At 37.9% G+C, this 17682-nt stretch overlaps 1 protein-coding gene across 1 annotated transcript; it reads right to left on the bottom strand.

The window, feature by feature from the left end:
• Positions 1–11601, bottom strand: LOC139717213 (26S proteasome regulatory subunit 4). Its single transcript, XM_071628717.1, has 10 exons — positions 11508–11601; positions 9511–9635; positions 7850–8035; positions 6213–6341; positions 5065–5161; positions 4047–4135; positions 2664–2764; positions 1927–2078; positions 803–957; positions 1–135 (listed from the first exon to the last, which is right to left on the bottom strand). The coding sequence occupies exons 2-10, from the start codon at positions 9595–9597 to the stop codon at positions 1–3; spliced, it is 1131 nt and encodes a 376-aa protein (XP_071484818.1). The 5' UTR covers positions 9598–9635; positions 11508–11601.
• Positions 11602–17682: the final 6081 nt, after the last annotated feature.

Genomic DNA, 17682 nt, shown 5'->3' with positions numbered 1-17682 from the left:
TTACAGGTACAGTCCTTCTGGTGTCCCTTCGTTCTTGCGGTACAGCACATTTTCCTTCGACTTCTTGAAATCCTCATTTGTAACTTTCATTCTCCTCTCACGTAGAGCAAGAAGGCCTGCTTCAGTGCAGATTGCCTGTTGGAATAAAAATCAAATACAAACACACACAAAAAAGAATGATAAGTCGAGTGACTGCTTTTGTTCATAATATGTACAATATTGTCATACACAGCCATTTACACATATCATGCACAAAAACAATGTGTCAAAATAGTTTGTCTAATGAGGTCAACAAACATCTGAGTTGTCTTTAATGCGCTAGTGCATAAAGCAGCCAATGACGCAATGTTGAGCCAAAATACTTGAGTTATGAGTCCCTAAGTAGCTTTGTGTACTTGTCTGCTTGTGTTTCTAAATATCACATAATAGCCTTTTCTTGAATGGGCAACCACCAAAGTTTTATTTAAAATGATAACAACAGCAAAAATGAAATCATCCTTTGGCATCTTTTCATTCATTCATTTTCTATCAATGTATCTGCATTCTTTTTTTTCGACAGCAGGGTAGCCTCTTGTGCAGCCATACACAACTGCTTTCAATAGGAGCCCTGTAGTAGTAGTAGTAGTAACAGTAGTAGTAGTAGTAGTAGTAGTAATAGTAGTAGTAGTTGTTGTTGTATAGTTACAAATGCAGCATAAAAACTGACAAAAATGGCTGTGGGAGGAGGTGGGGTTGGGTAACAACAGGTCACAATTCCACTGGTGTTCCGACTAGAATTGCAGATTTCCGACACATCACTGACCTTGACATCTGCCCCTGATAGATCATCCTTGGCCATGATGTACTCATCCAGGTTGACGTCCTCAGCCAACGTCATGCGGCTTGTGTGAATGTTGAAGATGCGTCGCTTTGTCTTCTCATCCGGGAGCGGGAACTCGATTTTACGATCAATGCGACCTGCACATGCAAGCATGAAATATGTACATCAAAATGGGACACCTCCTTTAATAAAAGAGATGCAGCAGAGCCACTTTGCATACTCACAAGATAATCAAGCATACACCATACAACAGAGAATGCATCAAGAAGACATGCAACATGCATAGCAGCACAGTAGACAACTTTGCACATTAAGCGACTGTCACAGTTGTGCTTTTAACAAGGAATTTACATGAAAAAAAAAATTGAAGAGATAATGGCATACTGCTTCACTCTCATGTGCATCACAAATCTCAAGAGATGCCCACTGGAGTCATGGAGCCAAGGAACAACTTTGAAAGTCCGACTGGTTTACCATCAGTATAATCACATTAACTACAGACTATTGTAGACATTGTTGAGACATTTCAGGCTATTTCCACCCTTTTCTTTTAACTCTTTATGTGCCATGGTATGAACGCTCCTGCTGTGCCACATTATTCTGAGATAGCAACGTCGTCATGCTTTGGGAAAACATTCTGTTTAAATTTTTGTTACTCTGGAAATGTAATGAGCAAAGTTGTAGAGAAAATGCCAAGCTTAGCTTTCATGTAAGTTGTATGACAAATCTATGAGTGTGTTTCTTTTAAATTGACCAATAGTTACATTATTGTAGAGGCATGACTTCTGCACACAAAACAGTGACAGAAACATAGAATTCACTCACAAATCCAGTAGGGAACACCACTTGAACTTGAACACCACAAAAAAATCCAAGCTACATGTGATTGGAATGGAACCGGGAGAATGCTTTCAATGCACTGTGGCAGTTGGCAATTTTATCGATCGGTTTGGGTGGGTTTGTGCATTTGAGTAGAACGTGCGAACTTGGCACGCCGGTCAACTGTGTCAGGTGTGCAAACATGGCATATAAAGAGTTCAGGCATTGTTAGACAGTGACGGTGCATCTACAAGTAATGATGGCGCCATCACAGCTGTTTTGCTGACCTGGTCTGATGAGGGCGGGGTCCAGAGTCTCAATCCTATTGGTTGCCATGATGACTTTGACATCCCCCCTGGAGTCAAAGCCATCCAGCTGGTTCAGAAGCTCCAGCATCGTCCGCTGGATCTCACGCTCTCCACCGGAATTCGACTCGTACCTGATGGGTGGGTTGAAGAATATACATGTGTATGATAAAACACATGGATAATATGTGTATATTTGATATAAGCATGTTATTATCATTAGAAAATAAAAATATGACGTATGCATCAAAGGATATGAAACTTCATGCACAACAGGCCTCAGTTTAGATTGATGACATGCCACATATCCAATATTCCATCCACACGTGCTAATGAATGATTGGTAGGTCATCTGCCACACACCTGGTACAGGAATTTTGAAACTGGATGGAAAATATGTCTCCCTCAGTTTATATCCTAAGACAATTGATCATAATTGACCAGGTAATTGATCAGTTTGTAGAATATTCTCTTGTGAAAGCACAAGCAATTGATACTTATCTATCACATATGAGCAAAGAGGAGTTTCATGACATTTTAATAGACAATAGCCAAAGTAAGCAAGTCTGCAAACCAGAAAAGTGATAATATCACGAGGTTCTTTTCTGTGATGCTTCAGTTTGTAAAACTATTCATCTCTTTGTCTACAAAACACAAACCAACCCCCGAAACAAGTATTGTGTGACATAGTTTTGTTGAGATTTGGAAATTACAATTACCTCTTTGTTCCTATAGCATCAATCTCGTCTATGAAGACTATTGACGGGGCGTGTTCCTCGGCCACTCTGAAGAGCTCCCTGACGAGTTTGGGGCCATCTCCCTGGTCACATGATGACACAGATTGTGAGGAGAAAGAAGTTGTCAGCAATGCATGATGGGAATGACATCATAGTCATCATCCCAATGATTTAAGCATATTCTGCGAAGTATGTTCAGTTTCCCAATATCATCAACTTTTCTTGTGGTCCAATTAACATGTTGATACATGTAGTAAAAATATGACTTTTTTTCTTCCAATGAATGAACTCCTTTGTGGAGTTCTTTTTTACACATACAAAAGGATTGACTTTATCTTTTTTTCAAAAGCTTTTTTTGTTTTTGGTATGACCTTTGAAAAGATATCTTTCAGTGGATATTTAGCTAAAACTTAATAAACTGACTTCTAAAGTCAAAAGGGGCCAGAGTTTTTGATCCTAGCAGAATCTTCGTTAGAGGCAAAATGACAAACAGGCATGGAAAGCAATCACATACATGTAGGACTACACACAACAAGAACAATCAAGGGAGGGCTAGGGACACAGAACAAAGAAAACAAAAGGGGAGGGTTGGGGTCATGGGCAAGGAGCCCAACAGGTAAAGGGAGGGGGATGGGGATTAAAGGAGGGTGGACAGACAAAAGGCAGAGGAGGGTCAGTGATAATCTGGAGGACCATGAAGGATCAGGATGAAAAGGGAGGCAACATCAAACAAGATAAAATAAGGAACAACAGAGGGATAAAGAAAGGAAGAGTGAAATTGCAACAGCAAGAGTGAGGAGGGGGGGGGGGGGGCTGAGCAAGCAGTGAGTGTTCCAGTATCTAACGTCTTGATTCCATGGTATGAAATTAAAAATGTGAAATTCATCTTACCTTACCCAGTCACGCACGAAAAATTACCCTCGTGAAAATAATCTACTTTACAGTACAGCCTCACATCGCATTTGTGAGAAACTAATAATTTTTCTTGTCTTTTTTTTCTGACAAAATACAATGAAAAGTATGGCTGCAAACACATTTTATGAACATTTTAATCACATATGGCATTTCAATTTCACTACCAGCTAATCCAACATATTGTTAATTCTTGTTCACTTTAGGTCCTGTATATCTGAAAATTTAATATCAGCATCATCAGAATTTGGTTAGTTGCTACTTTCATTCACTATAGATACTTTTGCTCCCCTTTCTGTCTGTCTGTCTGCCTGTCTTTTTTGTCTGTCTGTTTTTCTTCCCATTCTTCTTGTATGTAAATCATAAATGAAAGATCGTAAAAACTTTTCAGTATCCCTCTCTCCATGCATAAAGTTCTCATAATAAAAGACACAGTGCATCTTTCGTGCTTACCAGGTACTTCTGGATGAGCTCTGAGCCAACAACACGTAAGAAGGTGGCAGAAGTCTGATTGGCTACAGCTTTGGCAAGCAGCGTTTTGCCTGGTAAGAGGGAAAAAGTATTCAACATGAAAAATTAACAACATTTATAATGGCACATGAGAAATACATGTATATACAATGTAATGTCTAGAATTTAAAGAGCAAAATCACTGGAGGAAATCACAACTGCTGCTCACCATAAACGAATGTTAAAATCAACAATGAACTTGTACCAAGACTAAGAACCCATTGGTAAATAAGCAATGACAGCATAAAATGCTCAAAGTTTAGAGACTTCTTTGCTATTATACCACCAAGTAACTACCAGTAGAAAGATATGCAGACAGAAGAAACGGACCAATATTCCTTAGTCACATTTCATTACACATAGATATTACCATAATCGGAATATTCATGTCTTTGAATTGTACTTTCATGATTATAAAACACAGTTTTGCAATTTATGTTTGTTATACAGTTACACTGACATTTCTATTTTGAGGATATATCTAGTCATGACCAACTCTCAATCCTCTCCCCTTCCAAATTGTGAAGGAACAAATACATGCGAACACACAGGCACATGCATACAAACACGTACTGGAAAACAATTCTAAAAATCTATCAGAGAAGAAAACAAAAGAAAGCAATACCACATGAAAAAACCTGGGTGACAAACTTGCAGAAATATTCCTACCAACATCCTCAATCCTTGCACCCAAAACAACACAAAGAAAACAACACAAACATAGCAGCATCAATGATTAAGACATCAACTCAAGTGTAACTGCAATTTCTCATCCATGAGAAGACAGCCATCCTCTTTCATTTCATTACACCGTTGTGAAATATCAACTGTGATGAAAACCAAGCAGATAGCAGGTGTGCATTTGGTAGAATGAAACTCTCCCACAACTTATTTGTGCACAAGTTTTTATTCCTGTATTCCGATTCAGTATTCAATATATTTCCATAATATTTGTAATTACCTGTGCCAGGTGCTCCATACAAGATGACTCCCTTTGGAGGCCTGATACCCATCTCCTCATAATACTCGGGGTGGGTGAGAGGGAGCTCCACAGACTCCTGTCACCATGGAAACAACAAGTAGTATTGTCATCTTTGATTCTCATTCATACACAATGAGCTCGATTGCACAACGTCAAGCTTAAATCAATTGCACAATACTGGTGAGTGTCGCAATTCACTTGTGTTAGGACTTCACGTTATACTTATATTGCATATTTTTCTGCCACTTTCACAAGAAACTTGCAATGCGAGTATTTTTAGCATAGAGACAAGGATTGCTGCAGTGTACACTGCTCTTCGACTCTAATGAAATCTTTCCAATATTCCTTCAATTCTTGGGAGGATAACATTCAGTGTCTTCATGTTGTATCAGACAATTTTTTTTTCTGCCAATAAAATACACAATATATCATGAGTGAAGCCATTTAAAAGATCAAGAAGGTAAAAATCCATTCAATCTGTCATTCAGCAAAGAGCCATACCTATAAAAACATAGGCATAAACCAGTATGCATATGGATATAAAATGGTGGCATACATCTTCAACATTCATACACTAGAAATGAAGTCCAAGACTTATTACGAGATTACAATTCACATTGGGAACATACAATTTGTAAACCTGACAGTGGAACACACCTGTAGAATGACTCTTGTAGATAACTGTCATCAGATTTCATTCTAGATTCCCCCTAGATTTTGTTCATTTAACCCTGGTATTCCAGTGCATGTTTCTTAATAGAATGAAATGAAAGTACTCTATGAATGTCCTCACATTTCTATCTTTATCTTAATTCAAAAGACAAATATACACACACTCCATACACTTTTTTTCCCTCTCCTTTGCTATGTAAATAAGAGAATGTTTGTAATGAAATTCTGTATATCAAATCAATTTTTGCAATCAATGCAATTATATTCTCTATATCAAACACTATAACATGTTATCTGTTACAGTTTTTATCATCACTATCTTAATCAACATTGTGGCATTTCACCCACAAGCTACAATAGGATTTTAAAAATTCTCTAGAAAAAGAAAAAAAAAATGACCATGCTCTCATCATCAGTGACACTCCTCCAAAATATCCTGACTTTCTGGACCCTACCTTGATTTCTTGGATCTGTGTGTCTAGGCCTCCTATGTCTGCATATGATTCCTGCGGTGCCTTCTCAAGCTTCATGACGGACACCATGGGGTCGGTGTCATCCCCCAGAACACCAACAATAGCTAGCACCTGCAGGGGTCAGATTGGGAAGGGATTACATAAAATAATAAGAGACAGAGAAAGAGAAAGAGGACATAATTTGAGAGAGAAGGAGGGAGATTAGGAGAAAAGGCTGACAATGAGTGGAGCCTGCATCACTTCATCCAATACTGTATGCGCCAAATATTTTGCAGGGTTTTAACTTTCGTGAATTTTGTGAGTCGGGTGCTAAAAGATCAACTCAGATCAAGACATGAGTGTGACATGCATGTGTACATTTCTCCTTCATTACTGTACTCCACCATGACGGTGAAATTGTCGGGGAGTTCTGATTTGCAAAAAAATTAGACTTGCTAAACGTATGGCGTATAGTATGTGATTTGTCACATTGTCAATGCCATCTTCTATGTTCAGACATTGTGGCAATGAATGCTTTAACAATGTGATATACATGATAACACAAAGACATGCATGCCATCTTCATATCAAAATTCTATTCAATTACAAGTTCTCAAGTAATTGCTACTTCAGTTACCAGCAAAATGTGCAAGGATCACCTTACTCTTTGACATTGGAGATGAATCATCACATCATAAAACACAATTGTACTTACAAATGCAATTCATTGATATGACCAGTATTCTCCTAAAATTCTTTGAGAAAGATGTTGCCCTTGTGGTGTAGAGCAAACTGAACTAGAAAAGCGCTCTGAGAGTGCAGACCTCCACCAAGCAGTTCATATCCACCACTGATTTTGTTCTTCCATACAGATCAGTGATTTCCACTCATGTATGCATGCTGAAAATAACCCAATTTCCCAATATAGAGGCCTTTTGTTTATGTCATCAGCTTCCACATGTGCAGCACCTTGCCCTGGCAGAGCACACACTGTAGTGCACGTATGCAAACCTCAAACATTGACCCAATCTGCCAAATTCTTAAAAATCCTTCAAAAATTCATACAAATTCCTGGATCACTAGCAAAATTTAATCAGTTGGTCCTTGTGTCATTATCAACTTTTCCTGTAAGTTTCATATAAATCTGTTCACAACTTTTTGAGTTATTTTGCACACAGACAGACAGACAAACAAACAAACAAACCAATGGCGGCAAAAACATAACCTCTTTGGCGGAGGTAATAATAGACATGATATAGCAGAAATGCAAACACTGACACTGGAGAGAGATCTGTACATGGTCTGGCACTGTATTCTCTATCTTCAAGGCATCTTGCAAATTGTACCGTACAAGTGGAAAGTTTTGCGGAGTTGAGATTATTGAGCATTTCGCGCAACCAGAAACTAGCACGAAAGCAAAAGCACAGGAATATTTTTGCTTGCCATATCTTCTAGTAGTTGATGTCTTGATTCCGTGGTGGCCAGAATTAAACAACACGAAACTCTTCTTACCAGGCAGAGCGCACAAAATTAGTCACGCAAAAATATCCACTTTTACAGTATTACAGCATTCTAGTACTTTCCCATTCCACTATTCTCTCTTCTTTTGACTTAATTGGGGAAATATTCTGATAACTCACTTTGTGATTCAGCAGGACAGTGCAGCCTGGCTCAAGCTGGTCCTTGTCAACAAAGGAAAGGATGCTGACGTAGTATTCTGAGCCCACCGAGGCCGACACGATGGCGTGGTTGTCGTCGATGATCTCCTCCAGCGAGCCCACCGACATGGGGGTTCCTCGAAGGTCATCCACCTTGGATCTCTCCTCCTGAAAGTCAGGTGACAGAGAAAATGCTGATCGTTGTCATAAATGTGGCGAGTTGTAAAAAAACTGTAAGCTGTACAAACTTCTACAAGAGGAGAGACCAGTGGGTCTACAACTCATCTGAGTATTGCAATTTACCTTCATGGCACTCCACCTGACATAAACTACAGTCAAACCTCACCTGCCTTAGCAGCCCACCTGTCTACAGTGGCTACCCGCCATATGCAGTCACTAAAAATCCTCACAAGAGAAAAGCCATGTTAAAGACTCTGTGCACAGCAGCCACCACTTTTGCATCTAGTGGTAGATTTTAAACTGCATATAGCAGCCACACATCCATACAGAGCCATACCAGTTCTTTGCAGCCATACCAGTCATGCACAGAAAACAGATCAAAGATCGCCATGACTGCATTCACCCCCCCCCCCCCCCCCCCCCCATTCAGGCAGAGTAATGCATGAATTCATGAAAGGCTTGCCTGATGCATGCATGCTAGTGTGCACTAATGTGCCAATAATGGCATTGTTAAAAGACACAATGTTATATTACTTAACTCATAATTATACTGTACATATGTACATGAATATTCCTAAAAATACAAGTACAAGTCAGTACTTATGCACATACATGTACTGTCACATGTCTATCTTCTTTTATTAAAGAAATATTTGTCATTTTCCTATATTGCACTGTACCTAAATAGTGGGCCTTCAAACTCCCATTTTCTATCCTTCATAGACTCATGTGCATGTGCTTTGAGCTGGAGTGACGAGGTAATACCATCACTTGTAAGATGTATGGACACACATATTTCATACCATGCATACTGTGGTTATATTGTTGACACATTTCTAAACAAAGAACTGGATGAAATTCTTGAGTACTGGTAAATCATTCAGTAGATGTGTGACAATAGGCGTTTTCACATCAGCCCGATGTTCTGAAATAGCGCGCTATTTTCTGACTTCGGAAATAGGAAAATATCTCGAGCTTGGATTTTTATCGGGCTGATGTGAAAACGCCTAATAATATTGGCTCTCCATTTTGGGGGACACTAGAAACAACATTGCCCTCAATAAGACCTAATATTCTGGTGTCCTCCTCCAGGTCACCACATATCATAAAATATTACTTTGCTGCAGTCCACATTATATGCAAGAACGATGATACTAGAATTATGTAAATTATGTTTAATGGTAAATGGTGAAAAATATTTTCTTTTCATTCAGGAGATGAATTTAGACTTCCTTGACTGTTAAACTTACAAAAATATAGTTTTCCACAGTGCAATGATTATCATGTGGTTTTGACACACCCTTGCCTGCAAAAAGGCAATCTCCTTGTTGTTTGCCACATGGGTAAATCTCGTTGCTAACTTTTCTTGTTACTTATCACTTCAGTAACTCCATTTTTGCTCATTTCACAAAACATCTAAAAGTCGATTGCATGTGAAAAAAAGAGAGTGAGAGATGACTGACCTCATCTTTTTCTTCTTGGGGTTTAAGTCTCTCCTGGTTTCGGATGAACTCTTCCTCCATCAGTAAGTAGTCTTTGATACGCTCCATCTTTAGAAGCCGTAGTCTGCACTTTGTGTGTGGCGTAACTGACAAGCAAAAACATTACGAAGATGGTAAAATATTACACTAGTGCCACCAAGAGGCTGAAAAAAAGTTGGTTGATGACAGTATCATATTGTTATGAATGACTTTGTTGCTCTCTTCACACTTACTTGTACATATGATGTATGAGAACATCAGTGGAACAAATGACACATAATCTACAGTGTATCCTAGACAATCCTCTTTTTGTAACAAAAATAAACACAAAAACAACTAGAAACGTTGCTATGGCGTCTAGTATGCCTCCGCCATAATGCATCGTTTTCCTAATAGGTCTATAGTCCAATGTCTTGGCAATGTGTAATGACAGTTTCACATAATTGGCAGAATAGTAAAATGACAGGTTTGTCACAAATGTGTGGAATATTCACTTTCCTTGAACTAGGTTTAATTGGAAGAATGGCTATATTGTTTAAGAGTGCAGGTATTTGGGGATTTGAAGATTTTTACTTGACTTTTGACCCTTTGATAAGTTTATGCATTGAGTAATTTTCAAGGTATGGAGAAAAAGTGTAATTTCAGTATTAAATAGTAAAATTTTAGCATTCTAATCTGGCCTTTGATGGACGGAAGAATGGACAACCCGAAAACATAATGCCTCCGGCGACACTTTGTGGCGGAGGCATAAAAAATCCCATTAGTAAAAAAGAACACGCTATTGCCATATGTTCTTGTTCTTGTGTGTGTGTGTGTGTGCACTGGGCAAAGCCATTTCTGCATTCAGGCAAGCAGTCTATGAGACAATTACATATATTTTGGGAATGCCATGTTACACAAACATTTATTTCTAAAATACAGGGAATTTTTTTACAGAATAAAATTTGAATTACTAAAAGTACTTTTTTATTTGGTTCTACAGAAAACCTTGAATGATATGATGTTGCCGTTTGTTTGTTTGTTTTTGTTTTTGTTTTTGTTTTTTTTTTTGGGGGGGGGGGTTTGCATGCAAAATATTTTATATTTTCTGCCAGAAACAATAAGAAATCACTTTCTCATTTTGTCATTTCATAAAGTGAAGAAAATAGATGAATATATGTCCAAAAAAAGACCCTGAAGGTTTTGTATCCCTTATCAGCTGGAATGGTATTCATTTCATTCAAACTGTAGCTGTCTGTAAAATTGTATTACTTATACTATATATCATGCAGAGTCACATTTATTTGTATGTGAATGTTTATATGTAAATAAATCTGTGTGTGTGTGTGTGTGTGTGTGAATAAAAAAGCAGTCTGTGAAAAACTGCAGTGAAGTCCTACTGCAGTGCTCTCCTCAAAAGTAACTGCATATCACAGTGTATGAAAAACAATATGGTTTATGGAACATATACTTAATACATAGCAGTAGTTTTATTGTATCATCACAAATGTTACAAAATTACAAATCATGAATCATTCGCAAAATTAACATGGCAACTATTGCTTCCTAAGGTAACAAATACAATGTTTATCATCTCCACGGGAGAATATGGTTTAATTTGCTTCTTGAAAATAATGTTATTTTTCATTCCATGTTCTGTGATTCTTGACAGCAACTTTAACCACACATATGATAAGTTAAATATAATGCTTGCTATTCAAAAATGCACAGATGGCATATACTATACTTACTGCAAATCTATTGCCACTGATGATCAATGCTTGCTTAACAAATTCATCACATGTGTGCCTTACTATTATAGACATGGGAACTGCAAAGCACAGTGAACAGTTTACACCTTCTGCTGTGACCACACTACACGCAGTGTCCATGATGGTCAGTGTCCATGATGGCCACGTTGTCCATGATGGTCAGGTTGTATTGTGTAACGGGGTGTACTCATTACCTTTTGAGGCACTAGCAGTGATGCAGTAACTCACCTTGTGGAAGTTTGCTTGCTGTGTCTGGTCCTTTAGTCCTCCGCTTCTTCTTGCCCACCCTTGTTGGGACTGGAGGCTCATACTTCTTCTTTTTATCCTTTCAAGAATAAAAAAAAGTCACCTAAATCAACACAAAACATTAATTTCTGCTGAACTGATACATCACCAGGACCACTATCACACTTTTACTACCCTAGTATACAGCATTCATGTTAAAAAGGACTCCTCCTGTGCTAAACTTACATGTACATGGTCACAACTTGAGTATAAAGGATTTTATGAAAATTACAATGTCAAATTCTATCCAACTGGCAATACACCAAACAGAACTAAACCGAACAGAACTAAAACAACAAATCAAAGCAGTTGGCAATTGGCAATTGGTCTTTATGATACACACATTGACAACAAAATATGATTTCACATAGCATGCATATCATGCTAAAAAACTGAAAAAATCCCCACAGAAACAAAAACATAACGGCATTTCCTTTGTAACAAAGGTGTTACCTTATCATCTTTCTTGTCACCATTTCTGCCTCCTCCTCCTGGTCCACCAGATTGGTTCTGACCCTGTGATGAATGATGAAAAAGTAAAAAAATAATTAAAAATTGTAGAAAAGGAGAAATCAACTCAAATCTGAGCACAGTTTCAGCAGTTGACAGATAATGGTTCTCTCTTTAAAGGAACTGTACAGTACTGGTTGAGGTGGGGATTCCTGTTCTTTACATTCCAAAGTGAGATAATGAGAAACCTCATATAAAATGTGAAGGAGCATGTAATTTTAAGAAGGATTCAACGTTTATTTGATGAAAATTGGTTTTCAAATGGCTGAGATATCAACAAAAAAAAAATGATAATAATAAAAGACTACAGGCCATGCCTTTTATTAGGATCTCTCTGCTTCACCTTGTTTATGGATATCTCAGCCATTTCAAAACCGATTTTTGTCAAATAAACTTTTGATACCCCTTAGTGTTGCATGCTCTTTCACATCTCATAGAGTGGTTTCTGAATATCTCGCAAAACGATAAAAGCTAAATCCTCACCTTGACCAGAACTGCACACACCCTTTAAGCACAACAGGAAAGTTTATTGTTTGGTTTTGTAGATTTAATTATGCAAAAATAAAGCATGTTCTTTCAAACAGTTCAAACAGCATGAAGCATGCACAGGTAAGCTAACGATACAAGTTTTTCATGAACATTTACAAGATCATTTATGAATAATAAAACAAAAAGAGGAAACGCATATCAACACCACCCACACAACAAAAGAGTGCACTTTTGTTTTAAGGTCACGTCACATAACTGTGAAACAGTAAAATATGGAATTACATGAAAGAGTAGTACAGGCCTATCACAAAAATATGACACTAGTATCTAATTTTCACACACAGAGTCTCCATATATAGACCTACACCATCACTGTATAGTACAAGTCCATATAAATTGCATTTAACAAGGTTGTCTAACTCAGACTGGTAACTTCAATATGATGTCCTAGAAGGTACCGGTACATACAGTAAATTCAGATGGTTCAGACAGTATCAAAGAAAGAACTTATCCATGTAGTTAATGAATATCTTTTACATTTAGACAATGCCTCTTTGAATGACTTTGAATATTTGTTAGAAAGAGTTTCTTTTGGGGCAGAACCCGATAGTCGATACGATAGATCTATAGTGGTAGGCCCCTCGTTAGTGCCCTTCGTTCGAAGCTTCTGTGGTTCTCAGCTGTGCCTGTGGCCCGAGATCTATTCTAGATCTATGTAAATTTACAATTGTTATTTTATGTGTAATGATACAAGACATAGACAAAACCCTCTATATAGTCTTCTGCTAAATATGCGATATATAATACAGTGTGGAGGCGATAACAGAGGAAGCCGGGATCATTCAGACAGGGCGCATTAGCGCAGAGTCTGCTGAAAGGCATCCAAAACTGAACTGTACAATGCAAGTGTAACACTAACAGCGATATAAATGAATGGGACTGCTTATCTCCAACCTTGATACAACTTTCATCTATAAAGCAGCCGTTTACTCAAAATCTGTCCTGAACTTAATCATTTTATACCAATATCGTAATTGATGAAATATCAAAATGCATGACACTGTCAGCAATACTAACCATAGCTGGAGTTAAGTGTTAAATAGTGTTTGCTCGTCTTCTTGATTAGGTTTCAGCACGATAATGACTTCGCCGATTTTAAATTTTCGCAGGTACAGCACCGCATTCTATCCAATGAAGCTTCTTGCGTCGTGCGTAAGCAAATGTTTTACTCGTATTTTGGGGGCTCAGCGAACTTTCCTCTAAAAGCATGGAGTGGCTGTGATCTTTTATGGGCTTACTGCAAGGGTTAGCTGAGGTAAAAATCAACCCTCTTTTATCGGGGATCATTGTTTGTATTTTATCGCAGCGTGAATATTATTTGAATCAAAGCCATAACACAAAGGGCGCTGATCAATACAAAATAATAATGCACATAGCAAGGCTCGACACTAACGGTAGCCCGGGCCACCAAAAATGAAAGTCGGGCCACCATATTTCAAAAAAGGGCAAATTTGGTGGCCCGTCTCGGGCCACCAAAATTTTTTGAAAAGTATGTCAATTAGTTCGTAATTTTTTTTTTTCCGTTAGAACCTTCAAAAGGACGTAAAAGAAACTCTGTCTTTTGTGTTTTGAGAAATAGAAATATGTTCTTCTAGCTTCTTAATTATTTACATATTATCCGATGTCATTTATTTATGTTTAGATGTTGCAACCATAGAGCTGCATTAATACAGCTCTATGGTTGCAACCCATGTGCCTGTCAATGAATATTTATACTTAGTCTTCACCATTCAGCATTTAAATTTGTTTAAAGGATGGATGAAAAGGACTGAATGAGTGCCTTAGAGTGAGCTGCGAGTTTGTTGAGGTTTATTTATGAGTAGATATATCCATCTTCCAATTCTTACTATGATAAAACTTAGATATTTGACTCTTTTTTTTTTTTAAGGACTTTTAATGTTTTTTATTGTGTTTTTTCGGGCCACCAAATTTTTCTTTCGGGCCACCAAAAATTTGAAATTGATGAATTTGGTGGCCCCATTGGGCCACCAAAAAAAAAGTTAGTGTGGAGCCGTGCACATAGCATAGGGCGTTAGTAAGAATGATAATACACCCGATGATAGCATTCCTATATCATCTAAACTTAGAACAGTCGGAAACACACGAGACAAAATCAGTTTTGTGGTCACATTCTTTCTTAAAAGAAAGAGGGATATGAGAGTTTGATTTGTCTTGGCACTATAGACCCATGATGACAGTATCAGCTTCCATGATATCCTCAGGAAGTATGCCCCACTTTTTAGGAATACGTTCACTGTTTGCTGGCAAAATGATTGGAACTGTATCATGAACATAATATGTGTTTGAATCTGTTTTTCAACTTAATGTTATAATAGCTTAATTTTGTGATTTGTTTTTTTTTTATCCTTTCTATAGAGTTTTTGTGCATATAAGACAGACCATAGTAAGAAAAGAATAGTGTGACACTATCTTTATAGGAAAGCCAATTATTGACTGATGATCTCGAAGCCCAGACGAAGATTAACCATTTAGCAAGGTCGTTTGTATAGTAGGGGCTATGAAATCATGAAACAAATGTCGCTTTACGGATTTTTTTTTTCATTTTTTAAAGACATGAACACATAATGATAATATCATGTAAGGCATCAGGTAGAACGTTCTTATAAATAGGCTTGTTATTGAACACAAATTCAAGGATAATAGAAACTGGATGACTTTGCAATTGTTTTCAACGTCACATGATCATATGTATTAAACACCTTTCGGCGTAACGAAAATGAATACATTGCACTATCTAGACGATCTCTCAGGCCCTACATGATATATGATTATACATGTACATCAATGATATTAGCCCTTATCAAGAGTTATCGTTTTTGTCTCATCTCATTAATGTGATTAAATATTAGCTCTGTCCTGAAATAAATAGATTATTACCGAGGATCTCCCAGAACATGACTAAGTGCAGTAAAAATAAACTTTGCACGAACACAGTAACAGGAAACCAAAAACGACCTGGGAACTTCCGTTATCTGAAAAAGAGATTATATCGATCCTTTTGATAGCAGTAAGAACTAGCTCAACCTCCATGTTGCAACGAAAATGCTTGATGATTTATCGAACGGTATTCTCGTTTTGCATTCAGAAAGCAGTATTGGTCAACATTCGTGATGTCACACCTGACCTCATGCATTTTCGATATGACGAAAATAATTGCATTGCACTTTATACGACAACAATATATAACAGCATAACTTAGATTTTGTTTCAATGCTGATATCACCTGTTTCAATCTTCCTCTTGTGTGTGTGTGTGTGTGTGTGTGTGTGTGTGTGTGTGTGTGTGTGTGTGTGTGTGTGTTTCACTCCTTTCCGTCAGTCGATTGTGCGATAGCCTCTGATTATAAGCATTAATCATTTTTTGTTGCCGTGCCTTTTAATTGAATTTGCAGAAACTCACATAAATCTTAAATACTTCATACATCGAAGTGAGTTACTTTTGACAAAATGTGTCCTCTGAACCCCCCCCCCAAAAAAAAAGAACGACGGTACATAAATGCTACGAAAAAGAAACAACACAAAAAGCAAATGATTTTGAAACATGCCCAAGCACGTCCGAAATCCATATCATTGATGATAGGCATGCAGAAAAAAAAAAATGATCCAAATATTCATTAAATCTAGCGCTCTTACAGAAAATTGGCCCGCAGCGGCTTACATGTTAGTTAAATAGAATGAAAATCAGTGAAAATGAAAATGAATACATTGAATCTGAAAGATGTCTCTTAAAAGTTGCAAGTGAGGGTGCAGTACGGATATTGACGGAAGCTGATTCCAGAGGCTAGGCGCATGCGATCGGCAAGCTTTGCCATCTGTTAGATGTAGATTGTTCTGGGAATGTGTAGAAACTGCAACAAACGACGTTAATGTAGAAGGAAACGGGAACAAGCAGAGACTTTTTTTCACTGTGGATAAATCGTGGTGATCCCAGCATCACTTATGTCAGGCATTTTGATGACCTTGATCCCATTAAAAAAGTTTGATTATTATTATTTTTATTACTTTTATTATTTTATAATATATACACTTTGAGATAACTTGAATTTGTTGGTTGACTCTTGCTTTCATTTTGTTACTTCTTCTTGGTGCACCAGGTTAGGGCTCGCTGCTTGCTCAGCCCTCCTCCCCCCCACTATTGCCGTTGCTATTTCACTCTTTACCTTCCTTTATCACTCACTCTGTTGTTCCTTATCTTGTTTGATGTTGCCTCCCTATTCATCCTTATCCTTCAAAGGTCACCCCCTCATGGTCCTCCGGATTATCACTGACCCTCCTCTGCCTTTTGTCCATCCACCCTCCTTTAAAGGGGAAGGCTAGTAACTGATCAGTGGGAATCAGTGGAAATGCTGGGAGATGATTGTTCCAATCCTTATGGGATTCATTCAAGAGTTCATTGTATATCTGTTGTTGTGTGAAAATGATTTGCTTCAGAATGGTCTCATATTCAAACCCCACTCCCTTTACCTGTTGGGCTCCTTGCCTGTGACCTCCTACCCTCCCCTTTTTTTCTTTGTTCTGTGTCCCCAGCCCACCCCTGACTGTTCTTGTTGTGTGAAGTCCTTATATTTATGTGATTGCTTTCAATGCCTGTTTGTCATTTTACCTCTGACGAAGATTCTGCTAGAAAAAAAAAACTCAGGCCCCTTTCCTTCATCACTTTCCTTCATTGGTTGCCCCATGGTCCTCAGGATTATTATACTGACCCTTCTCTGCCTTTTGTCTGTCCAACCTCCTTTAATCCCCCTCCCTTTACCTGTTGGGCTCCTTGTCCGTGACCTCCAACCCTCCCCTTTTGTTTTCTGTGTTCTGTGTCCTACAGCCTATCCCTGACTGTTCTTGTTGCGCATAGTCGTTATTCTCTTGCTTAGTGAAATGTATGTTGACAATTGTCTTGATTCATGATATTCTCAACATCACTTGGCCCTATGTGTCCAATATATTTTAAGTAGCGTGTTTTTACATATAATTTGATGTGTTAGGTAACTTTCTTGCATTTGTTGGTTGACTCTCGCTTTCATTATGTTGCCTCTTCTGTACAC

This window comes from Diadema antillarum, unplaced genomic scaffold (genome assembly GCF_040938485.1).
Source record: "Diadema antillarum isolate AM-2024a unplaced genomic scaffold, OU_Dant_1.0 scf00000007, whole genome shotgun sequence".
Taxonomy (NCBI): Eukaryota; Metazoa; Echinodermata; class Echinoidea; order Diadematoida; family Diadematidae; genus Diadema; species Diadema antillarum.
The sequence above is the reverse complement of the archived record's forward strand: the minus strand, read 5'-3'. Positions and strand labels throughout refer to the sequence as shown.

Coding starts and splice junctions, on each gene's coding strand:
- LOC139717213 (XM_071628717.1), bottom strand. CDS start 9,597: ATGGAGCGTATCAAAGACTACTTACTGATGGAGGAAGAGTTCATCCGA. Junction 6,342..7,849: donor CTGTCCTGCTGAATCACAAA/GTGAGTTATCAG, acceptor TGACCCCTGCAG/GTGCTAGCTATTGTTGGTGT. Junction 2,079..2,663: donor GATGCTATAGGAACAAAGAG/GTAATTGTAATT, acceptor CCCACCCATCAG/GTACGAGTCGAATTCCGGTG.